This window comes from Berghia stephanieae, chromosome 4, assembly GCF_034508935.2.
Source record: "Berghia stephanieae isolate SIO BIC M18660-M18661 chromosome 4, UCSD_Bste_1.3, whole genome shotgun sequence".
NCBI lineage: Eukaryota > Metazoa > Mollusca > Gastropoda > Nudibranchia > Aeolidiidae > Berghia > Berghia stephanieae.
Genome location: NC_088363.1, coordinates 46,572,837 through 46,598,183, shown reverse-complemented (window position 1 = coordinate 46,598,183; position 25,347 = coordinate 46,572,837). Strand labels below are relative to the sequence as shown.

General features: G+C 34.4%; 1 protein-coding gene across 1 annotated transcript in view; it reads left to right on the top strand.

Annotated features, from left to right (window-relative positions):
- Positions 1-22,272, top strand: part of LOC144970695 (putative polypeptide N-acetylgalactosaminyltransferase 10) — a 63,547-nt gene extending 41,275 nt beyond the window's left edge. Inside the window, exons 3-13 of the mRNA XM_078910596.1 lie at positions 1,739-1,832; positions 5,463-5,607; positions 8,000-8,166; positions 9,661-9,849; positions 12,936-13,113; positions 14,282-14,399; positions 15,254-15,364; positions 16,236-16,457; positions 17,162-17,269; positions 18,064-18,207; positions 19,850-22,272. Of these exons, the coding sequence (XP_078766722.1) occupies positions 1,739-1,832; positions 5,463-5,607; positions 8,000-8,166; positions 9,661-9,849; positions 12,936-13,113; positions 14,282-14,399; positions 15,254-15,364; positions 16,236-16,457; positions 17,162-17,269; positions 18,064-18,207; positions 19,850-20,020 (1,647 nt within the window). The 3' untranslated portion in view covers positions 20,021-22,272. The remainder of the gene's footprint in view (positions 1-1,738; positions 1,833-5,462; positions 5,608-7,999; positions 8,167-9,660; positions 9,850-12,935; positions 13,114-14,281; positions 14,400-15,253; positions 15,365-16,235; positions 16,458-17,161; positions 17,270-18,063; positions 18,208-19,849) is intronic.
- The last annotated feature ends 3,075 nt before the right edge of the window (positions 22,273-25,347 follow it).

Here is a 25,347-nt window from a genome sequence, read left to right as displayed (position 1 = left end):
TGTTAACCCTTTCATGGCAGGATTGAATTTTTTTCTTATCGTGATTATTACAATGATATCCCATTATCTATTAAGCATTCATCTCTGACCAGACCGTTTTCACCAAGAGAGCAGTGACAGCGATGCCGTTATGGCGGTTACTGTGACTGACTGCTATTTCAATGAAAATGACTAGATTTGGTGCTAAGTTGGACTAAAATGAATTGAGGAAATCCTAATGCAACAACAATACTTGGATCTGTGTTGCTAAATTTTATTTATTTCAGATGGGAGAACGTTCCAAGTTTGTTTGGTTTTGTTTTGTTTGTATGTTTGTTTTTTTCAAGAGAAACACAAAAGCTTTCAACTCACAATGACATTGACGTACCTACACCACTACAACCAGTTCCACCATCATCAATATCACCATCATTATCATCACCACTTCCACCACTACGACGATTATCAAAACCACCACCTCCGCAACAATCGCCACCGCCACCACCACCTCCACCGTCCCCACCATCCCCTCCACCATCACTACCTCCACCTCGAAGGCAGTTAAATCAACTTAACATTGACACGAAATTAACTACTGTATCGATCCAAATCCAAACCTTCGGGTAAGAAGAGCCGTCTACACACTGTACTTGAATGTAGTGTTCAAACTTGATCCCATCGGGTAATAATGTATAATAGATAGAGTATCGGTCTTGACTCTCAAATAACTCGGGTTCCTGCCCCGTGACAGACTTTTAGGTGTATTTTTTATGGATGCCTCCATTCATACTGAACTACCCTCGTGCCATACTCGTTCTAAACACTTTGAGGTGGGTAGGGCTTTAGCATTTTTTGGTTTTAGTTAGGTTTTTTGTTTGTTTTATGTTTGTTTGTTTTTTTTTTTGTTTTTTTTTTATTTTGTTTTTGTTTTTTTTTGTTTTTTTTTTTTTGGGGGGGGGTCTTGTTTTTTTGGGTTTTTTGTTTTTGTATCTTATTGTTTTATTTTTTTTTTAATTGGGGGGGGGGGGGGAGGTTGTTTAAAGTTTTGTTTTGTTTATCCTTTCGTTTGGGGAAATGGAAGGGGGGGGGGGTGTTATTTGATTAGAAAAAATATTACTCCAAATTTTGATTGTCTCAGATCGCCACATCTTGTCAAAATGTCTGAAACCTAAGACTCATTTAACTGAATACTTTGTTAAAGTCTCACGCTTAAGACATCTTGTGTATAAGACTCTTTGACAAGTCAGTGGTTGTCTGTGTGGCTTAATGGTCTAGTGGTTGGTGCCGAAATATTAGACTTTTTGACAAGTCAGAGGTTATTGTCTATGTGACTGGTGTAGTGGTAGATGGCGGTGTATAAGACTTTTTGATAAGTCAAGTGGTTATTACCTGTGTGGCTGGTCCTGTGGTGGGTGCCGGTGTATAAGACTTTTGACAAGTCAGGGGTTATTGTCTGTGTGACTGGTGTAGTGGTTGGTGCGGATGTAGAAGACTTTTTGAGTAGTCAGTTGATTGTCGGTGTGGCTCAATGGTCTAGTAGTAGACGCCGGGTTCAGATCCCGCTCTTAGTGATTCAAAGTTGAGTCCTTAGAACGCAGGTGTAAATGAGTACATAGCTGTTAACGGCGTCGCCTTTGTTAAGCAAGGGCTCTTTTATTTAGCTATTGAAGAAAGAAAAAAATCACCTTTATGGAGTTTTGTTTGTCTGATCGTGTGTTTTCTTTTCTTCCTTTTACATTTTGTTTTTATCTGTCCCCAGGTATTTGATAAGATTCTTGAAAAGACGAAAGAGAAACAAGAGAAAATCGACTGGCACAATTACAAGGCTATAGAGTTGGAAAAGGCAAGAGAAGGTAAATGGGAAAAAATGGGATTCTTGAACTTTTACGGTTGAAATTTCGAATAGTTTCCCAATGCCTCTGCGCGATGTTGGGAGCGCGAATTGGGAACGAGTTAGAAATGTCAAATTTAGGAGTTCAAATATCTTGATATCACATCCCTCCAACAACCTCACCTATATTATTTATTATTTTAAACTGTTTTCTCTTCTACAGTGATTGGTTCCCGAATTTAACGATTTGTCATTCATAATGACTTTTGTTATTTTAAGCGTCAAAATATGTTTTATTTTTTTTTTTTTATTAAAACTGGATGCATGTCAGAGATAAAAAAATTCTTGGAAATCCTACGTTTTTATTGGGGGCGGGTATTGTTTTGTTTGTTTTGTTTTTGCTCTTGTTTTTGTTGGGTTTTTTTTTTCGAGGGGATGGGTTGCAAATGACGATAGGGGTGCCTCATAATATTTTTGTTATTAATTATGATACGGTAAATTGGGTTTTCACCCAAAACCAAAGATTTGTAATCAGTATCCTCATAAATAATTCGATGGGTATAATACTAATAGAGAATACATGTGCGTTTTGGAGTTCTTTACTCGTCACGAGCTTGGCATCGCTCTCGACATCACGCCCCAACCCATCCATCCATCCTCGTATACGCTCTACCTTATAATTTATTGTATACTTTGTGGCGCTTCATTGCGAGTGACACTCAAGTTATGTCAAAATTTATTTTTTCAAATAGACTCAAACGGACACTTCTAGACGGGTCTATATGTTTTTATTTTGTTTGTTTGTTTGTTTGTTTGTTTGTTAAATGTATTTATCTATTAAGATGTGTATATTTATTTATAGACTTTTTTGGTTTCATTTCAGGCTTGTTTTTGTTTGTTTTTGTTTTTTTTTGGTTTTCTTTTGTTGTTGTTTTTTTGTTTTGTTTTTTCTTTTTTGGTTTGTTTTGTTTTTCTTGGGGTTGTTTAAAATTTATTTATTTTTTATTTTTTATTTTTTGTTTGTTTTGTTTTTTTTTGGTTTTTAGTTGTTGTTTTTTTTTTGCCTTTATGATATTTCAAAATCGATGTAGCTTTATCGGTTATTGCTATGGCTAGTCTGTATCTCTCGAGGCACTGTTTGTTTGTATGTTTGTTTATTTGTTTTTATATATGTGTGTGGGTTTTTTTGGGGGGGGGGGGGTTTGGGTTTTTTTTGTTTTGTTTTTTTTTTTTTGGGGGGGGGGGTTGTTGGGGTTTTTTTTTGGTTCTTTGTTTGTTTGTTTTTTAGCGGTTGTTTTGATTTTCCCTCCCACAGCCAGACTGCCGAGAATACAATAGAATAGAGTAATTTGTCATGACTAACCCGTTTAAAGTAATTACCTGTCACCACGTCAATTGTGAATAGAGCTAGTGTAGCTGTCATTGGATGTCTCAATGGAAATGATGGGAGTTAACTGCGTCCTCTGGCTTCCAAATATATATATATATATATATATATATATATATATATATATATATATATATATATATATATATATATATATATATATATATATCGGCCAGAGATTGTTTTAATATAAATACCAACCAAGATTATTCTTCAGTTTTTTAAAAAAATTCCCAATCTTGAGACTTCAAAGCGAAGTCTTGGGATTTCCATAGATCAAAACAAATGTTTTATTTTGTTTTGTTTATTTGTTTGTTGCTCTTGTTTTTGTTGTTTGTTTTGTTGTTGTTGTTTGTTTGTTTGTTTTGTTTTGCGGTTGGTTTTTATTAGGGTTATTTTTTAGGGGAGGGGGGGGGGGGTTGCATATTTAAGATTTGACAAATGGATTGGGTTTTTTAAAGTTTAGAAAGAAAAATTTATAGATAGTGATAAATGAAAATAAACGTTTATATATGACGTTTTATTGGTTTTACAATGCTAAATGGACGTTGCAATGCTTCACTGCAATCCGTCTGGAACTACACATTTCCTGACTATAATAATAGCAGCAATGACTGATAATGTGGGTGGGTGGGGTGGAGGGATGATGTCCCTGATTTAGCCCAGTTAGGTGAGCACTGGCTTCTCAAGCAGAGGGACAGGTAATGATCCCAAGTGCAGACGAGAATTTTGTTCTGCTCCCCCCCCCCCCCCCCCCCCCCTCAAGTACACTCAGCTTAGGTTGGGCAGCTGGGACAGTTTGATCTGTTAAAAAGTACTTAGCGGTAGACCTGTAAACTATCGTACGTACTATATAAAGGGTAGCGAGCAATTGTTCTTGTCCGTTTAACGCTTCAGAGATAACGGGATGAACAACTACTTCCATAGGCCTTATGGTATTTCTGAAAGAGCTCGTACCAAAAGCAAATACATATTATAATATTATGTGTACATACGTAGGTACTGCACAGATCTTCATTTTTATGAGTTATTATTGTTCATTCTGCTCCAGATAAGGGTACCATTATGTGTTAGTTCAAGAAAATTCACCACTGGTCTATTTCACTATCATTTAAGATTAAACCGTGCCTGTACATACCCACGGAATGCTTAGAAATTATTAAATCGATCAATGAACCGTTCGTGTATTAATGTATTCAGCATTTCATTCATTTGTTTGTTCATGATTCGTTCATATATTCGTCATTTAGTCATTCATTCGTTCACTTATTCACACATACCTCTGTAGGTACTATATCACCAGGTCCAGGATATCAAGACACTGAAATCATTTATTAATTCATTCATTTATTCATGCATTCACTTACTCACTCTTGCATTAATTTATTCATTCAGTTATACATCCATCCATCCATTCATTCATGCATCAATTTATTCATTCATTCTTTCAATCATTCATTCAATTCATCTACCCACACCTACATACCATTTATACTTCCATACAGTCCTGTATTTTAATCCATACCCTATCACTACTCACGGTGTCACATGCGTAGGGGAAGAAGGGGCTGAAATCGTTCATTCATTCAATCATTCATTCATTCATTCATTCAAACCTTTAGTATATCCAGGGATGCCAAAAGTCCGGGTTTCCCGGCTTTTTCCAGGGTTTTTTTTTCACACCTCAGTTGACATCTCAGCATTTTGTCCTCTCTCTAAGAAGAAGGCCACCCAATGTCCTTCTTCTCAAGACAGAAATATTATTATTTTAATTGATGCAACAAAGGCCCCATACACTTGCTCAGGGGAGCGTTAACTCTCTCTCCTTACCAGCCATTTTCAGAATTTTCCCCAAAACTTTACACCCACCCAACACAAAAATAGATAATTCTTATTCAAACAGAGCAACAAAGCAACAAGTACATTCAATACATAATATTGTTCAGTAAAATGAGGTCTACAACACAATGTCAGGTTTTCATAGCTGTAACAAAACAAAATTCTTTATATTTGTGATGTACAAAAGACTTAAGAATGAAATACATGTTGGTTGCATCGGACCGAATGTGACAATTTTCCTGTGGTTGGTAAGGAGAAGGCTAAGATTAAGAGAGATGTTTTTGTTTGTTCATTTACAAGGTTCGGTTTATGTGAAATGTCCTGCTTCTCACTCATTTTCGGGTTGTTGTTTTTATTTGGCATCCCTATATATCCATACATCCATTTATGTTAATCCATACTCTATCACCACCCACAATGTCACAGGCCCAGGGGAACACGGTGCAGCCTTCTACCTGGATGCAAAGGACAACAAACGGAAACTAGAGCTGTTCCGGTCGAACGGATTCAACGCTCTGGCCAGCGACAAGATATCCTTAGAAAGATCGATCTTAGACATCAGACACAGAGAGTAAGTGGAGTAAGAAAGCAAATACACAATATACATTTATATAGAGCATTTTTGATGAGGTTCAGGTCTTGTGGCCAGTGACAAGATATTATTACAGAGGACAATCAAAGATATTAGAAACAGAGAGTAAATGTAATAATAAAACAAGTTATATACAATAAACATTTATATAGGCCATTTTCATTGGGTCCAACGTTCTAGTCAGTGACATGATATCGTTACAGAGGGCAATCAAAGACAGACATAGGTAGTTGAAAACAAATACACAGTATACATGTATATAGCGCATTTTCAATGGGTTCAGGGTTGTAGCCAGTGACAGGAAATCCTTAGAGTACAGAGGACAATCAAAGATATTAGAAACAGAGTAAGGAGAATAAAAAAAAAAAAGTTTTATACAAATATACATTTAGTACATTTTCATTGGGTCCAATCCTCTAGTCAGTGACATGACATCGCTACATACAGAGGGCAATCAAAGACATGCGACATAAGTAGTAAGTGAGAAAAGAAAACAAATACACAATATATATTTATATAGAGCATTTTCAATTGTTTCGGGGTTGTGGTCAGTGACATGATATCCTTAGAGAGGACAATAAACGACAGACATTGAGAGTAAGTGGAATAAGAAAACCAATATGCAATATGCATTTATATAGGGCATGTTGAATGGGTTCAAGGTTGTGGCCGGTTACAAGATTTCTCAGCAAAAGGGCAAACAAAGATATCAGTCTTAGAGAGAAAGTTCAACAATGTATCACTTCTGTAACAGTAGCAGGAGTATTTGGTGATCATACCCTTGCACATAGTTATTAAAAAACGTTACTGGGTGGGATTCCTGACCTTCCATAGTGGGCAGGGGGGTACATACTGTGTCTTCTATCCCCTTATATCTGTTTTCCAACATGCTTTCTGTCTTTGTCTTGGAATGAGATTACTTGGTTTTGTCCTGGCCCTGGTCAGAGTCCTAGCTGGGAGGGAAACAGTCAAATGCATAGATTTTGTTTTGGTAGATGATATTTATTTCCTTGTAAATCATTTCTCTGTTATGTATTATTATATTTGTTATTTTCAGTGTATAATGTAGGCATTTGAGTGTATTCCTCTTTGTTGGATTTTGTGCTTGTGTCCGGATGAGACTTATAGATGATCTCAAACTAATTACATTGGTGGTATGCTCTTGCAATCTACATTTGATCCCTATTTGTTCCCAGTTCCCCTATGTCTTACTTTTTCTTCGGTGCTTTAATTGTAATTCTAGAACTTTTTACTATCCCATTTTCTTCCTTTTTACTTGCGCTGATATAACCTAAATGTGTTGCAAGCGCCGTAAAACCCTTAATAATAATAATAATAATAATAATAATAATAATAATAATAATAATTTAATAATAATAATATAATAATAATAATAATAATAAATAATAATAATAATTAATAATAAGCATATTTATATAGCGCCTTTCGTCGAAACCTCAAAGCGCTTTAAAAAAAATGTTTAAAAAAAACCCAATTCAACCAAGGTATCTAAACAATTAAGAGCATAAAAGGACATCAATACATCATCAATATAAATGTCACGTACAATACATTTAAAATTCAATTAAGTAAATAAAACAAATAAAAACAAAACAAACAAAAACAACAAAAATCGTTGGGCGTAGGAACCAATCTTAAGGGTAAATTCTTCGCCAGATTGGATGTTGTACCACTAAAATGAAATTAAGAAATAGTCAGAGTGAAAATTTGGGAAGCATTCACCGGGAAGATAATAATCTGTGAAAGTGTGAATAATGCAGTGCCGGGAAAACTAGAGAAAGAAGTACATCAAAACTGAACAACCTTAAAAGGCCAAACCTCCCCATCCTACCTCCATCACATCCTCCAACCGTGAGAGCTTGTCTTTCGGGATAATTTATTCTTGTGTTTTCTTTCTGCACCATATAATACACAACTTTTTCAGAAATATATTTTCTTCATTGACTCAAGTGTTTCTATCATTACACATATTTAAGATACAAAACACTTGCGTTATTTATGACATTGAAAAATAAAGCTTAATGTATTCCTTCAGAGCCATTAGACCCAGGGAGCCGGAGTTTATCCCAGTTTCTATAGCATGAAACGGACAAAAGCAATTGCTTGCTACTCTTAGGATAGGACACGAGTCATCATCGCAAAGTAATTTCCACCAGTTCTAATAGACCCAGCATCCCAATCACTGCTGGGTGGACTTGGGTAAAAAATCTCGTCTTCACTAAGGATCGATCTTGGTCCCTTCGTGTGTGAAGCGAGTGCTCTACAAATTGAGCTATCCGGACACCCAATGTTAAAAGAAGAGCATTAATGATAATTGTACATATTTTTTTAATGCCTCTTCTATCGCCAGTTGCCAGAAACAGACCTATTTGAAATACTTGCCGACTGCCAGTTTTATCCTACCATTCCACAACGAACATCTGTCCGTCCTGATGAGATCTGTCTATAGCATTTTGAACAGAGCTCCCAAAGAGTTGGTGAAGGAGATCATCCTAGCCGATGACTGCAGCACCAAAGGTTTGTTGTCAAGTTCTTATTATGTACAGGTTGTGTGGTCTTGTGGAATACACTTGCTTTCAGGTCAGAAGGTCCTGTGTTCGAGTCACACTCTGAGTGGTGGGGGCAAAGTTTTTTGAAAAAAGATTCTTTACTCACCTTCTCTCACTGTAATCAGGTGTAAAATGAGTACCTGGATGTTAATAGTGTTGTCTCTGTCAGAATTTTAAAAAAAAATATAGCCTAACATGTCCTTCATGTAAAGTGTTGCTGTTGGCTAGGGATTCTTTGTAGAGCGCTTTGATCATGTTTTGTGTATATTACGCGTTATAAATGCTAAATTTTAAAGTTTTATAGCAAAAATAAAAATAACACGAAAGAACCCGTGTAAAGTTGAAGTATTTTTCGAAACCCATGGGTCCCATGGAGTCAGGTTTTACTTCAGTTTCCAATAATACAGCCGGAATCTGTTGACTGTAAAATGTAATATGTAAAAATCGAAGTGTGCATATATGCAGGTCTGACATCCGAACCCAATTATGGGCCTTGTTTAACATGGTTGTAATGGAGTGTATTTTGCGTCATTTATTTTTTATTTCCATTACAACAATGAACCCATAATGAATTTGGTTATCAGACCTGAAATAAGTGCACGTCTGTAAAAATGAATGTAGAAGGAATGAAATTGATGTCACTCAGCTCTTTGTTATTGTTTTTAGACAGCCATTGTAATGATTAGTTCTCTCTAAATTCTATCAATCGGACTATAAACGTTCAAGGTTACACATCGTTTGTGTGTTGGTACGTTACATTTAGCTGGTGTATTTCATGAGTATTTTACCTAAATGCATCGCATCAATAACATCTTTAAAAAATAAAAGAAACAAAGTACAAAATACTAACACGGAATGTTTCAGGCTAAAAACCCTTCTTCAGCCAACAACAAAAACAGTCAAAACAATGATACGTGACGTTAAATCCAGAGAATAGGAAAAAAAGTTCCTCTGTCCGTCTGGTGGGGAAATACGATGATGAAAAGTTATCTTGTGTGCCTCTTAGCGGTACAGTTTCCCATCTTATCACAAGAGTCACGGAATGTTAAGGGTAATCAAGTAGAAATAGTCCCACCGTTTTGCCCTTGGGTAAGACTCGTAACACACATTACCCCACTCAATTCAGGTGTGAATAAGTACATGGCTATAGGCATGATGGATACTGTGAGAGTGTTAGTACAAAAGTATGCCTAACAGGTGATTTGAACTGTATGAAATGGAAATATGGTTCCACATAGCCGCTGGAGGAATAAGGAAATTTTTTAAAAGCGCAATGAGCATGGCAATTCTGTGCAAATATGTTTATACATATAACTATTATATTATATACGGTCTATGTAGCTGTTCATACTTTTTATTTTTATCTTCGCTATTATATTTTTTTCTGACTAGGCAAGCCGGAACTTTTATCAAGTTTGATGACATTTTAAGGATATACAATCTTTGTTTTTTATCTCTTCAGATGAGGACAAGGAACCTCTGGATATTTTTGTCAAACAACATTTCACCAATGTTATTGTGGTCCGTGCTGAAAAACGGGAAGGGTTGATACGGACAAGACTGATGGGTGCCAAGCACGCCACAGGAGAGGTTCTCATTTTCCTCGATTCGCACATTGAATGCAATGTTAATTTTCTTCCTCCTTTACTAGGTAAATGATTATTTTTTTTTTCACATTGATATGGACATCTAACATGAAATAATAATAATAGTAGTAATTGTAATAATAATAATAATATAATAATAATAATAATATATAATAATAATAATAATAATAATAATAATAATAATAATAATAATAATAATAATAATAATAATAATAACAATAATAATAATATAATAATAATAATTGTAATAATAATGATAATTATAATAATAATAAAAATAATGGTAATAATAATATAATAATAATAATAATAATAATAATAATAATAATAATAATAATAATAATAATAATAATAATAATAATAATAATAATAATAATAATAATAATAATAATAATAATAATAATAATAATAATAATAATAATGATAACAAATAATAATAATAATAATAATAATAATATAATAATAATAATAATAATAATAATAATAATAATAATAATCATAATAATAATGATAATCATCATAATAATAATAATAATATAATAATAATAATAATGTAATAATTGTAATAATAATGTAATTATAATAATTGTAATAATAATGATAATTATAATAATAATAAAAATAATGGTAATAATAATAATAATAATAATATAATAATATAATAATAATAATAATAATAATAATAATAGTAATAATATTAATAACAATAGTAATAATAATAATAATAATAATAATAATAATAATAATAATAATTTATGAAAATAACCTATTCTTTTAAAAAAATAGGGTTGTGGATCAACATAGGTCCGTACTACCAATGTTAAATTTTTATCATCGAGCACAAAATTACTGGCAATTCTAAAAATTATAAAACTGTTTTTTACAGACTGACATACGAGTAATTTGCAAACCTTTTTTTTAAATTTCAGGCTAATAATATCACCCTTTGACTCAAATTAATACTAAGAAAATCTGCTAGGTCATAATACTCAGTCCTTAATTTGACCGTTTGGATTTCATTGTGAGTATAATTGATTCTAAAATATTTTAGCACACCACAACAAAAATTGATGACGTAATTTTTAATCTGTCTTATCCTCTCGGGTAATAATATTCCATCTTTTTAAAAAATAGGTGTGGAGATCAACATTGTTCCGTAGAGCCAATTAAAAATTTTTTATCATCCAGCACAGAATTACCGGCAAATCTGAAAATGATAAAACTATTTTTTATAGATTAATATATGAGTAACCTGCCAACCTTTATTAAATTAAGGGTAATAGCATTGACTCAAAAAAGATTTGTCTCAATCAACATGCACTTATGCATGTCTGATAACCCAATTCATTATGGGCTCATTATTGTAATGGAAATCTCAAAAAATGACACAAGATATTGTCCAATTTCAATACTGTTAAACTAGACCCATAATTGCATTTGGATGTAAGGCCTGTATATAAGTCTGGTGGGGGGGGGGGGGAGGGGGGGGGGGGGGTTCCCGACCTCCCATAGTGGGCAGGGAGGTACTTGCTGTGCCCTCTATCCCCCTGTATCTGTTTTCCAATTGCTTTCTGTCTTTGTCTTGGAATTAGATTATTTGTTTTGTCCTGACCCTGGCCGGAGTCCTTGGCTGGGAGGGAAACAGTCGAGTGTATAGTTATAGTTTTGGGAGATGATATTTTTTTCCTTGTAAATCACCTCTCTGATATGAACTGTTATTTTTTTTTTCTTAACATATGATTTGTAAACACTTGAGTGTATTCCTCTTAGTGGGATCTTGTGCTGGTGTATGGGTGAGACTTTTAGGTGATCTCAAATTAAGTACACTGATAGTGTGCTCTTGGAATCAACATCTGTTCCCTATTTGAAGCATTCCCCTTTGTCTTACTTTTTTCTCAAGTCCTTTTAATTGTACATATAATGTCCAATTTTCTTTTTTTTTTTTTACTGGAACTGATATGACCTAAATGTGTTGCAAGCGCGGTACAACCATTAAAAGCAAGCAAACAACTGTATATAAGTACACTTCTGTCTCGATCTATGTTTATTTCCAAAATTCAGTAGTATAATAAATATAATGTATGACTGTTCATAAAAGCCTATATTTCTCTGCAAATATTGCGGATACCAACAATCTCTAATAATAATAATAATAATAATAATATTTTCATTCTTTCGGAAACATGCATTAGTAGTAAAGTAAAAATACCTTTCATTTTGGGCTACAAGACTCATCCGAGTTTGAATGGACATAAAATTGTTGTGCTACCTTTTGTATTGGATTTTTGGTGCTGGCTTATGGCAATGAATTAGTAGAGTACTAAGTTATTAATTTTTTAAAATTATTATTATTTTCTTTTAGTTGCTTGGTGTAAGGGTTGGGGGGGAGGATGGGAGGGGGGTGCCGTCTGACCACCCACTTTTTAGGATTACGGAATGCCTGGTTCTCATTTAGATCTAGTGGTAAGCATGTTGATTTATTTTGAACTAGCTTTCTACAAGAGAATGATATGAAATTATTTCTTGCATTGGGTTGAGATCTACCAGGGGTGAGGAAATCTAGCCTTGCTTTTGTTTTTGTTTTTATTTTGTTTTATTCTTTTATTGAATAGGAGTCACATGAATGTTCCTATTTGTTGAAGATGGATGGCTTTTTTTCTTTGCTTTTTTTTTTTTTTTTTTTTTTTTTTGGTAAATCAGCTCTCCATTATTTGTATGTTGTTTTTCATTTATATTTGTGTAGATCATGTTTTTAAAAAAGCAGTCCTTCGGAACCATAAGGCTCACGAACAGGAGTTTACCCCAGTCTCTTTAGCAATAAAAGGACTACACAACAATTACTTGTTACATTTTGGATAGAATGCTAATCTTATCTTATTACAAAGCGCTTTCATCATGGTAGGTAGTCCTGTACTTTCCATCAAAGCCGACAGACACTGTTGGGTGGACAGGGGAGTCAGAAAAAAATCTCAACTGCACCAGGGATCAATCATTGATCTAGGTCCCTTTGCGTGTGAAGCAAGTGCTCTACCAACTGAGCTATCCAGCTATAGAGGAAACTATCTTGCCCCAAGTTTAAGAGTTTTTGCCCCCCCCCCCCCCTATCCCCCATACCTTCCTACTCTCCTAGAACCAATTGCTGAGGATTATCGAACAGCTGTCTGTCCTTTCATTGACGTCATTGACTATGAGAATTTTAATTACCGAGCCCAAGACGAAGGAGCCCGGGGTGCCTTTGATTGGGAACTGTTCTACAAACGAATTCCGTTGTTGGAGGAAGACAAGAAACATCCTGCCAGGCCTTTCTCGTAAAGTTCTTTTTTTTGTTTGTGTGTGTGTATGTGTGTGTGTTCTCAAATGTTTGTTTTCTAAATATGTAGCCCATGACCACAACCTAGTATTATAATAGAATAGACTTGATTAGGAATATTGATTTTATTATCAAAATTAAGACATGTATAGTATTGGAAGTCATCCTGCAGAGCCATTAGGCCCATGGAAGCGGAGTTTATCCCAGTTTCAAAAGTGTGAAACAGACAATAGCAATTGCTTAATACCCTTTGGACAGGATGCTAGTCTATCGCAAAGTACTTGCTGCAGATCTAATAGATCCAGTTACCCAATCACTGCTGAAAGGCCAGGAAGGTCAAAAAATATCTTGATTGCACTCAGGATTGATCTTGGTCCCTTTGCATGTGAAGCTTGTGCTCTACCGACTAAGCTATTGGGACCCCCAAATTATTGGAGGGTTAAAAAAGGAAACTCGTTCTTCTCAATAAAGTCATTTATTTTTTAGTAAAATTTTATTAATCAAGCATAAAATTTGACTTTTAGCTTCAGGAACGCAGTGACATAAAACCGTTTTAGGACAGTTGAACCCATATTTGTTTATATTTCTAAGCTTTAAATCTCAGTTCAGTTCACTCCGGATAATCGCAACTCGGTTAATCACAACATTTTTGCTGATTCCAAGTTGTTGCGATTATCCGGAGTGAACTGTATATGAATAAGGATATTTTCATGATTTTTATTGTTTATTCGCAAAAAGGGGTCATTGATATTTAAAAACTTATATTTCAACATCATTATGAAGGAAGGTATTACATGAATTAAATTGTTCCATAGTGTTTTCACGTGATTGTTATATAATCAATCAAAAATAATTTATTTATACCTGCTTTTTTTCCCAATATTCCTATCGTCTAATATACAGTATGTTAATCATTTTAAGTCACATTTGGACAGAACAAACTTTATATTAATGGAATTTCTTTCTATTTTGATCTATTTTCTTTTTTTCTTTTTTTCTATTTTGTATTCTTCTCAAATAGGAGAGGGGAAGATTGATCATTCTCTCTCTCTCTCTCTCTCTCTCTCTCTCTCTCTCTCTCTCTCTCTCTCTCTCTCTCTCTCTCTCTCCCTCTCCCTCTCTCTCTCTCTATATATAATTGTAAACATTGACTTTATTGTCTATAGAAATCCAGTTATGGCGGGGGGATTGTTTGCCATCAGCAAGGATTGGTTTTGGGAACTTGGTGGTTATGATCCTGGCCTTGACATCTGGGGAGGAGAGCAGTACGAATTGTCCTTTAAGGTAACATTTACCTCCTACGTAAAATTCATAATTTTTTTTTTCCATTGCTTATTTTAATTTACCTTTCCTTACACACAATGCAAATGTTGCTGCTTAACGCTGGAAAAAATAAGTGACAAAATACTCAATTTGAATGAAAGCTTCAATTTGATAACAAGGACATATAATGTGGATATTTCAGGTTTCACCTTTATCAACAAATCATGATGAATGTGAAAACACAGTGAAGACGAATGAGAAATGAGAGAATGGTGTCTTTAGTGTTTGATCATTGTGTTTTATGACAAAGCGGAAACCTAAAACGCTCACTTTATCTGTCTTTGTTAATAAACTGAAACTTCCATTCCATTTGGCTATTGCTATTTATTTCTCACACATAATGGAGCCTTTAATTTCTTGTTTCAGCATTGTAATGTGTATTTATTTTAACAACCATTTCCATACTTTCGCATTCGTCTCAGTATATTGTCTCATACATCTTCCATTCTAAGGGATTGAGCAAAGTTTGAAGCATATGCTCATTTGTCTTTATTTATTAAATTGGAGCTTCAATTCGTATTTTTCCTTACCCCTTGCAGCTTTTTAAAAATTCTGAATGTTTGTTCTGCTTTAATTTTTCTGTTTTTTTTCTTTTTTTATTTAAGCCTAAGTAATCTGTTGTCCGATAAAGAAAGAAATGAGTTTGAGTGAGAGTTTAAAACGAATATCTACATTTTTGATTTCGAGAGTATGAGAACATCTAATATATTTTTTATCAATGTATTTTCGAATTTTAAATTTGTAGTGTAGTATTTTATGTTTGATTGAATAAAATTTTAATTTCTACTTATTTACTTAAATACTCTTCCTCCTAGATCTGGCAGTGTGGAGGTAAAATGGTAGATGCTCCCTGCTCCAGGATTGGACACATCTACCGTAAATTTGCCCCATTCCCTAACCCTGGACTTGGAGACTTTATAGGAAAGGTAAATTCACTCAAATGGGAGTCTCAGTGATATAATAGAGCATTCACCTTACAAGCTGACGCACTGATTCCCAAGTAGGGGGCAGCATGGCTCAGTGGTATGGTATTTGCCTCATACGCGAATGGTACTGAATTTGACTACCCACCACACTATGTGGTCTTGAGCAAGTCACCTTGTCCTAGCTCACTTTGCTTCACAGCACTGCAGCTGATGCCTGGATTATTCGAGTCATTTTTTGGAATAGACCCCACTTGGCGTATTGGGTTCCTTATTTTAAAATATTATAAATGACTCTGGTTCTTTTTCCTCCCTGGTGGAAGTATTAGTCTATGTTTTCGAAAAATGAGGGTTGGGGAGGGGGAGAGGGGTTGTAACTCTCTCTCTCTCTCTCTCTCTCTCTCTCTCTCTCTCTCTCTCTCTCTCTCTCTCTCTCTCTCTCTCTCTCTCTCTCTCTCTCTCACACACACACATATGGAGTTCCCAAATCACACAGACACACACACATAAGTGTTGACTGACCTTGATGGGTGGCAAAAATGACCAACATCTATTTTTATCTGTCCACTTAGCATGACGAAGTCAGTTAAGAGAGTCTTGATTTTATTAAGATATGAAATTTCTTTACTAATTGTTATTCACCCATATGACTATGGCCCAATATAGTCTTTGTGCTGGACAGTGTAAATTTTTTGGTCTTGCACACTGGGATGTTCCCACTTGGGAGTTGGAAAAAATGGCAGCTATGACAATCGAGAGAGAGGTGGGAATCATTGTAAAACAAACAAAATATATATTCACACCACTTCCTATCATAAATTAGGCAAATACACATGCCAGACTTTATCATTAAAAAATCTTTCCTTTTTTTCAGAATTACAAGAGAGTTGCAGAGGTGTGGATGGACGAGTATGCCGAGTACATTTACAAACGACGTCCTCATTACCGCATGATTGACCCTGGCGACATCTCGGAACAGAAAAGGATCAGACAGAAACTCAACTGTAGACCGTTTAAATGGTTCATGGAGGAAGTGGCATTTGATTTGCCCAAGTTTTACCCACCAGTTGAACCTCCTCCATTTGCCACAGGAGAGGTACGGTTTCTATCAAAAAAAAAAAAAAAAATAGAGAATTTATATGCATGGTGCAATATCCACTAAATGCGCTCAAAGACAAGTTTTTTTACCTACTACTTGAACCGCCTCCATTGGCCACAGGAGAGGTACAATTACTATCACTTAGTCCTGACCTACCAACCCTCCTGATTTATATGGGGAAATTCCTATGTGCAGAGATTAGCGGGCCTGATAACCATATGCAATTATGGACTTCATTTAACATTGTTGTAGTGTAGAATATTTTGTGTTGGTTTGAGAGTATTTCCATAACAACAATGATCCCATTATAATTTGGGTTATCAAACCTGGAAATAAATATATATGTTGGGAAATTCCTATCTGTTCTTATTCCCGATTTCCCTTTTTTCCAGTTATTTTCCCAATTGTTTGATATATTTTATTATTACAGAAAATAATAATGATAATAATAATAATAATAATAATAATAATAATAATAAAATAGTAATAGTGATGAAAAAGTTATTATTATTATTATTATTATTATTATTATTATTATTATTATTATTATTATTATTATTATTATTATTATCACCATCATCGTCATTGTGATTATTATTATTATTATTATCATTATTATTATTATTACTCTTATCATCATTATTATCATTATTATTGTATTATGATGTTATTCTTGAATTTTACTACTTACGCCTCACCAGATAAGAAACAAAGAGACAGGTTGGTGTGTAGACACGCAATACAAAAGTTCAAATGAGAGATTTGAATTAAAACCATGTGCTTCCGAGTCTGGAGGAGGAGGAGAGCAAGTGAGTTGATGATATCATACAAATTTTTTTACCAATATTCAGAATTATATTGAATTACGGGTGTGAGCTGAAAGACTGAGTCTATATGGTCTTTCCTTGAGGTCAATAAATTATTGACCGATTTAGGTTAAAACATCATATTATAACAACTTATTCTCATATCTAAGAATATTTAAGAAAGCAAAATGGTAAAATTAATTGGAATATAACACCAGAAATTGTTTGTTTATGCACCACATCATCAATTGGTCAGATATCAATATTTATCAAACCCATATTTTAAAGGGGGGGGGGGGGGAAGGGTCACATAGCTCAGTTGTTAGAGCACTCCCTTCACACACAAAGGGACCGAGATTGATCCCAGGTGCAGATGAGATTTATGTCTGACACCCCTGTCCACCCGGCAGTGAATGAGTAGCTGAGTCTGTTAGATTTGGCAGAAAGTACTTTGCGATAGACTAGCATCCTATCCAAAAGATAGCAAGCAATTGCTATTGTCCGTTTCACACTATAGAAACTGGGATAAACTCTGGCTCCATGGGCTGAATGGCTCTAAAAGACTACTTTACTACTTTATATTTAAATGGGAACAAATGATAATGGGGATATTATTATAATTAGAAATATAAATATTTCTCTTTACATAAACTCATAAACAGATATGTTAACATGTACCGGCTATAAATAAATGTTGAATTAAATTCCAATATATTGATTTGAAAATATAAAGGATAAACTACGGATTTAGAAGGAGGTGAGATCTTAGATGTCTGATTGTCTCCATTTTCACCCAGAAATTTGAATTTACCTGGCATAAAGACATCCGTCCCAAGAGGAGAAATATTTGTTTTGACGCATCCCACAGTTTGCCTAAATCTCCAATTATTTTATATAACTGCCACGGAATGCAAGGCAACCAAAGATTTAAATACAATCTGGTGAGTTTTTAAATAGAAATCTGGAAAGGTGTGAGTGAATTAGGGGCAGACAAAACGGAAAGAAAAACACAGGAAAAAAAAGCAATGCTAAAAAAATCTGTCTGACTTGTCATGGGATCAAAACCTCAGACTCTGAGGTTCGATCACAAGTAGAAACAGCTGATGTTTTTGGGACTCTTCAAGTCATGAGAAACTATTTCCAGAATTCTGTGCAATCATGAGAATATATGTTTTAAATTGGTTAGGAGAAAACTCAGTTTTTTTCGGTCATATATGCCAAAACCCATGCACGCTGATGAAAGATCTGATACAGGGGAAAATGAAGGGCAAACGAAGAAGGGGAAGACCTAGGCCTAGTTATATAAAAAACATCATAGAATGGACAGAGATGAATGGAAGAGAATTATATGATACTGTCAACAGATGAAGGGAATGGGCGGGCTTTTGTCATCACAAAGTGAGGGCAGCCAACATCAATGAGGACGACGCTGGATAGTGAGTGAATGAGTGTGAGGAATTCCGAGTTCAAGAATACAAGAATTATTTTCATCATTCCTATAAAAAAAAAATGTTTAACTTTATTGATATAAAAGAATACTCTTTTTCACAATTAGGCAATATTATAAGTCAATTTAAAAAAAAAATTATTTGTGCCTCGCTAGTTTCCAGATCTCATTCTTCTTCTTCTTCTTCTTCTTCTTCTTCTTCTTCTTCTTCTTCTTCTTCTTCTTCTTCTTCTTCTTCTTCTTCTTCTTCTTCTTCTTCTTCTTCTTCTTCTTCTTTTCTTCTTCTTCTCCGTCTCCTCCTCCTCCTCCTCCTCCTCCTCCTCCTCCTCCTCCTCCTCCTCCTTCTTCTTCTTCTTCTTCTTCTTCTTCTTCTTCTTCTTCTTCTCCTTCTTCTTCTTCTTCTCCTTCTTCTTCTTCCTCTTCTTCTTTTTCTTCTTCTTCTTCTTCTTCTTCTTCTTCTTCTTCTTCTTCTTCTTCTTCTTCTTCTTCTTCTTCTTCTTCTTCTTCTTCTTCTACTACTTCTTCTTTATAGCGGATCCTACTTGGATAGAGTCTCCCAAATAGCCAGACAGAATCCCTTTCTGGTTTTTTAACTGTGCCATATATCCTGCTTCTGTGGTTGCTCTCCCCATCCAGTCTTCTATTTCTTATGACCACCTTCTCCTTGGCCTCCCTCTTCTTTGCTTGTCCTCTCAGACACCCTCCGTACAAAGGTTTTAAATTGAACATGTCTTTTGATGTGACCAAAGTATGGAACAATGGAACCAAGAAAATAAAAGTTTCCAGAAAGAGGATAATTTTTTAAACATAATTTGGCATTATTTCCTTGAGTAAGGCATTTTACACACATTTCTCTGCTCAACGTAGGTGTGAATGAGTACCTGGTTGTAGGCAGTGATAGATGTTGTAATTGTCCTGGTATGTTAAGGGTATCCAAAAGTTGATTTATAGTATATTAATTGGATTTATTTTATTTTTACCATTTGGCCTGTTGGGAGGAAAAAAATAAGTTTTGTGAACAATTGAAACCATTTAAATATATAACATATGGGAATATCCATTTGTTTTATACTATAAATTAAATCAATATTGATATTCATGAATATTCATAATCCTTCAATGTGTTTTGTCACCAGTTAACAGAGCAGCTGTTCCACCCAATTAGCAACCAGTGTATGGACAGTGACAAAGACACACACGAAATTTTCATGAATCCGTGTGATAGAGAGTCCTTGTCGCAAAAATGGACGTTTACTGAAATCAACAGGGAAATGGTCCGTCGAGATTTCAAAGATGTATCCAGATGATGACAGGCAACTTGTGATAAGATAATTTAGCCATTAGTATTTTTGTTATTTATTATTTATAATATTGTTAAATATGTATCAGTGCATGCATGGCATAATCAGTCGGAATTGCATTTTCTTTTTAAAATGTGATAAAAAGAGAATTTTAATCTTTGTTTGAAGTAAATCGGGTGATTTTTCATAAAGTTATGGTCAAATGTATGGGAAAGGTATCCAGCAACTTTCTCAAATTTCATACTTTTTCAACGTGACTAGCTGTAAAAAAATATTTAGAAGTGAAACTAAGCTTTGATATTTCCCAAAGATGTACAAAAAGGTTTGATTTAATCATCTATGACAAGAACTTCTAACTAAACTTGGCAATATCTCAGTTCAAACCTTTTCACCATCCGACTGATTAGGTCATTCACTGTAACACATCTGCCGTTACCACGTTTTATTGTAAACCATTGAATATGCTGCCAATTTTATTTGTGTTGTTGTGGATGGAGATCCCTTTAGGGTGGGGATACATTTGCCTTGGGGGTGTCGTAGACTCTATATCAATCCTATGGTAGTGTTTCTGCCAAACCCTTACATCTACAGCCCTTTCAGTGTGTCTTGGTGACCTCGAAGCCAACCTCTGGTCTTGCCTGTGTTCTTGCCTTCTGTCTTCTGCTGAAGGGAATACAGGCAGATGTATCTTTTCACAGGAAATGATTCATTAATTGATCAAATGTTATTTGGTTGGGGGGGGGGGGGGGGGTGTTAATTCAAAATTGTTAATTGTTATTTACTCCTTATTAACTGTGAGACTGATTATTCTGTGACAGGATTAAACAGGGTGAGATACAGGCTGCCAGACTAATACAGGAATCAAATGAGCCACATCTGCATTAGTCAAATATTGACTATTTTTGAAAGATTTATATATATATATATATATAGATAGAATTACATATCTCTAATGGTGGGTGTGATAGATAGATATACATATCTCTCATGGTGGGCGTGGAGGTCACGCTTTCTATGCCATACCCTTATATCCGTTTTCATTTTCCAGGTTTCTCTCTGTCTTTGTCTTTGAATACAATAACTTAGTTTTGTCCTGGCCCTGACAGGAGTCCATGGTTGGGAAAAAAAAGTCAAATGTGCAGAAAATTGTTGTTTTTTAAAATTGTTTTATGGGCATTTATTTATTTGAGTATAACTAATTTTAATGTATTCCCCTTGGTGGGATCATATGCATGTGTCTGGATAGAACATTTTGGTGATCTCGAAACTAAGTACACTGATAGTTTGATAGTTTGCTTTTGAAATCAATTTCTGTTCCTTGCTTTAACACTATTCCATCTTCTTCCCGTTTACTAGCCCTGAAATGACCTAATTGTATTGCAGTAAACCCTTAAAAACAAAAGAATATATGTATATATCAATTTTTCCATTTTATATTGATATATTTACCAAATTGATATCCAATGATTTTTAATGTTTGATTGTTATAATATAGATCAGGTGATTACCAATGCCGATGTACAATTTATAACATTCCAATGTCGTGTGAATGAATTGGTTTTAGTTTAAATCATATTTTTTATAAATAAATATGCCTTTGAATTCTTTTTTTTTTAATTCTTTAATCAGGATTTAAATGATGAATGACCTACTTATCTGTATCAAATTGGATTCCAAATACATACAATGAAATGCTATACGTGTTATCAATTTGAAAAGTTTCAATGTTATCTTTTTACATTTTAAATTACTTAAAGTGGGATGCTGGAAATGATCATGTAATCCGTCGCAAATAAAATGTTTGATTTTTTTATTGGGTCAGTTTCCAGAGGTATTGTTTTTTTTTGTATTTTTCATTTGTTTTTTGTTTTTTATTAATTTTGGGTTAATATTTTAGGTGTTTTTAAAAATGTTTGTTTTGGTTTCATCCATATAATCTGTAACTGTTAAACTTGTATGGTTATGGTTTATATAGGAGAATGAACATGGAAATGATATGTATTATCGATTTGTTTTGTTTAAGTAATTCATACCATTTTATTAAAACCACAAAACCGTCTTCAGCAGCCTTATGATTATTTACAAAATCATCTCCGTTGTCTTGAGTTTAAATCTAATATACTATTGTTATTTTTTATCTTAAAATTCATCAAAGTGTGCTGTATCATTTTTTTTGTATATCACAAAATATTGTCTGGAAATATTATATGAAATGCTGTACTGTGAAAATAAAAACACATTTGGTTTTTAAAGTTCAATCAGAAAAATTCTCACTTTTACTGCCTGGCACCGAAAAATGCATTGTTAAAATTTCCAATTACTATCTCAATGTTAGGACTACATCATCGAAATTTGAGAGTAAAAAACCTTATCTGTGGCCAAAGGTGAACTGCAAGTGAAATAAAATGACAAAAACTACCATTTTTTTCTGGAAATGTGTGCAGCCATTCAACTACTTGTTACGAATTCTAATGTTTACACTCATTTAGGGATTTTGTTGAAATGTGTAGCTGTCATATTTTCTCACTATTCTGTTTCCCAGTCAGTTAAGTTTTTGAAATTTGACACGGGGCTTTGGCCATAGTTTTTGATAATTTATCTTTTAAATAGCTAGACGTGAGTTAAAGCATTTTTGCAAGATGCATTTTTTATTGTGGCACCACAGTGTATTTCATAGATCACGTTGACCCTCAATTTGTCAAAGTGTGTCAAACCTCTTAGTAGTTGGGGTTCATCTTAATTGATCAAAATATTTTATTAACAGTTGTAAGTCAAAATGAAAAAATAAGTTGTTTCATTGTTTGGCTGAAAATTTAAAAATTGATCAAAGTGAAAAGCTTTAGGGAGTTGGTCATTTTTTTTTCAGTTTTGGAAAATTCTGGTTTCATCAAAGTGACTGAAAACCACAAAGTTAACATTTGCCCTTAGCAGGTTTATCAGTGCTATGCACTGTAATTGATAAATTGCTTCCCCAAAAGTAAAAAGATTACGTTTGGCACCAGCATTGTGCTTTTGGTCATTGTCAGTGTCAGCAATAGAAACATTGGGCTGTGACAGGTCAGTCTTGCAGAGTTTATAAAGTCATGTGCATAGGAGTTACTTCTTTCCTTTTATTTTTGATCTTGTAAACCTGAAATTGGAAGCAAATATCAGACCTGTAAAATATCCGCTAATATGGCCACAATCTTTTTACTCTAATCATCATGTTGCATCATGTTGCACTGGGTGGGGATCCTGACCTCCCATAGCGGGCAGGGAGGTACATACTGAGTCTTCTATCCCGTTATATCTGTTTTCCAACATGCTTTCTGTCTTTGTCTCGGAATGAGATTACTTGGTTTTGTCCTGGCACTGACCGGAATCCTAGCTGGGAGGGAAACAGTCGAATGCATAGTTATTGTTTTGGGAGATGATATTTTTTTCCTTGTAAATCATCTCTCTGTTATGTATTATTATTTTTATTTTGAATGTATAATGTAAGCATTTGAGTGTGTTCCTCTTTGTTGGATTTTGTGCTTGTGTCTGGATGAGACTTGTAGGTGATTTCGAACTAAGTACATTGATGGTATGCTCTTGGAATCTACATCTGATCCCTATTTGTTCTCAGTTCCCCTTGTCTTACTTTATCTTGGGTGCTTTAATTGTAATTCTAGAACTTTATACTATCCCATTTTCTTCCTTTTTACTGGCGCTGATATAACCTAAATGTGTTGCAAGCGCCGTAAAACCCTTAAAAACAAACAAACATCATGTTGCACTTTACATTAGCATAGTGACTTAAAACATTGGTGTCGTATGTTCCACGAAACATTTTCAGACAATTTTGTCGGGTGCCACTTACAGGTCTCAAATATGTTCAAGATAATTTTGAAGTTAGAGCTGCTGGTATGAAAGCCTACAGCCTACAGTTTCATTTAGCCATTTTCAACTTTCACTTCATCCTTTTCTTTTATCTCTTTTCGGATGTAATTGTTTCATTTGGGTATTGCAGATGGCGCGGTGCTGGCAATGGAATTAATATATTATATGTAAATTGTAATGATTTAATGTATTCATGTGATACACCAACCAACTTATATTCCTATATCAAATATATTTTTACTTGTCCTATGTAAATACTAAATATATATATATATATATATATATATATATATATATATATATATATATATATATATATATATATATATATATATATACAGTAGAACATGAAAGTAATGTACTCGGAAATAGCGAGTAAAATCTAAATCCCCGTTTTTTCCCCTTATTTGAATCAATAAAATTAGCATGAAAGTAGCGAGTATGAAAAAGAGGTCAACTCGGAAATAACGAGCATTTCCTGCCCCAGCCTAGGACTGCGAACGAAGTAAAGCAAAACAAGAGACAATGGCAAATTAAATATTTTTAGTGGTTTAGCCTAGCCTCTTTTCTTTTCTTATTTTTCGTTACGAGTATTATTACATAGTAGCCTAGTCTGTGTGAAACAAATTTGGATGGGGGTTGGGTTTGTGTGCGTGTGTGTGTATTGGGGGTGGGGGTCAATTGTTCACCCAATGTGGTGCCACGCGACGCGCGAGGTAAGCACATGTCAACATGCCTCACTTCGCAGCATCGGTCAGCGAGTAGCATCGTTAACGAACGACACGATCAGCGAGATAGGGGAGTGTGGAACCATTATTTCAATGGGTCAGTGATTGAGTGATGCGCTTGCTTACCTCATCAAACATGCCGAGTGCATACAAACACTCGCGCGCACGCGCACACACACTCACACACACACACACACACTTCTATGTTCTTGTTTTTTTTTTCTAGTCATGATTTTATTTGAAAAAAAAAAAAAAAACACAAAAAACAACAAAAAACCAAGCACTCTGCCACTTCTGTGAAGAAATTGAAATAGGGGCGACGGCTTTTACTCGAATTACACACTGAGGGGAATAACCAGCAATATTATAACCTTTCCTGGCAACTCGGGAATAGCGAGAACTCGGAAATAGCGAGTAATCAGGAGTGGACCCGTCGAACTCGCTATTTCCGAGTTCTACTGTATATATATATATATATAATAAAAACACATGATCATGAGCGTCTCACCTTGAATTAAAGTGACGCTCTGTTGATCTGTGGCTTAACCTTATACTATGCCTGTTCATGATAAACTGCCAATTTTTATTATGTCTTGAATTTATTGTATTATTTTTGTGGAATAACTGGTGCTGAAAATGAGAAAAAATTGTTGGAAGAGGAGCGCCAGAAATTTCCTGAAATCAATAGGGAAAACAAAAGAAGAGCTTAAATAAGAGGTGCTGTAATGAAATGTCCCCAAAATG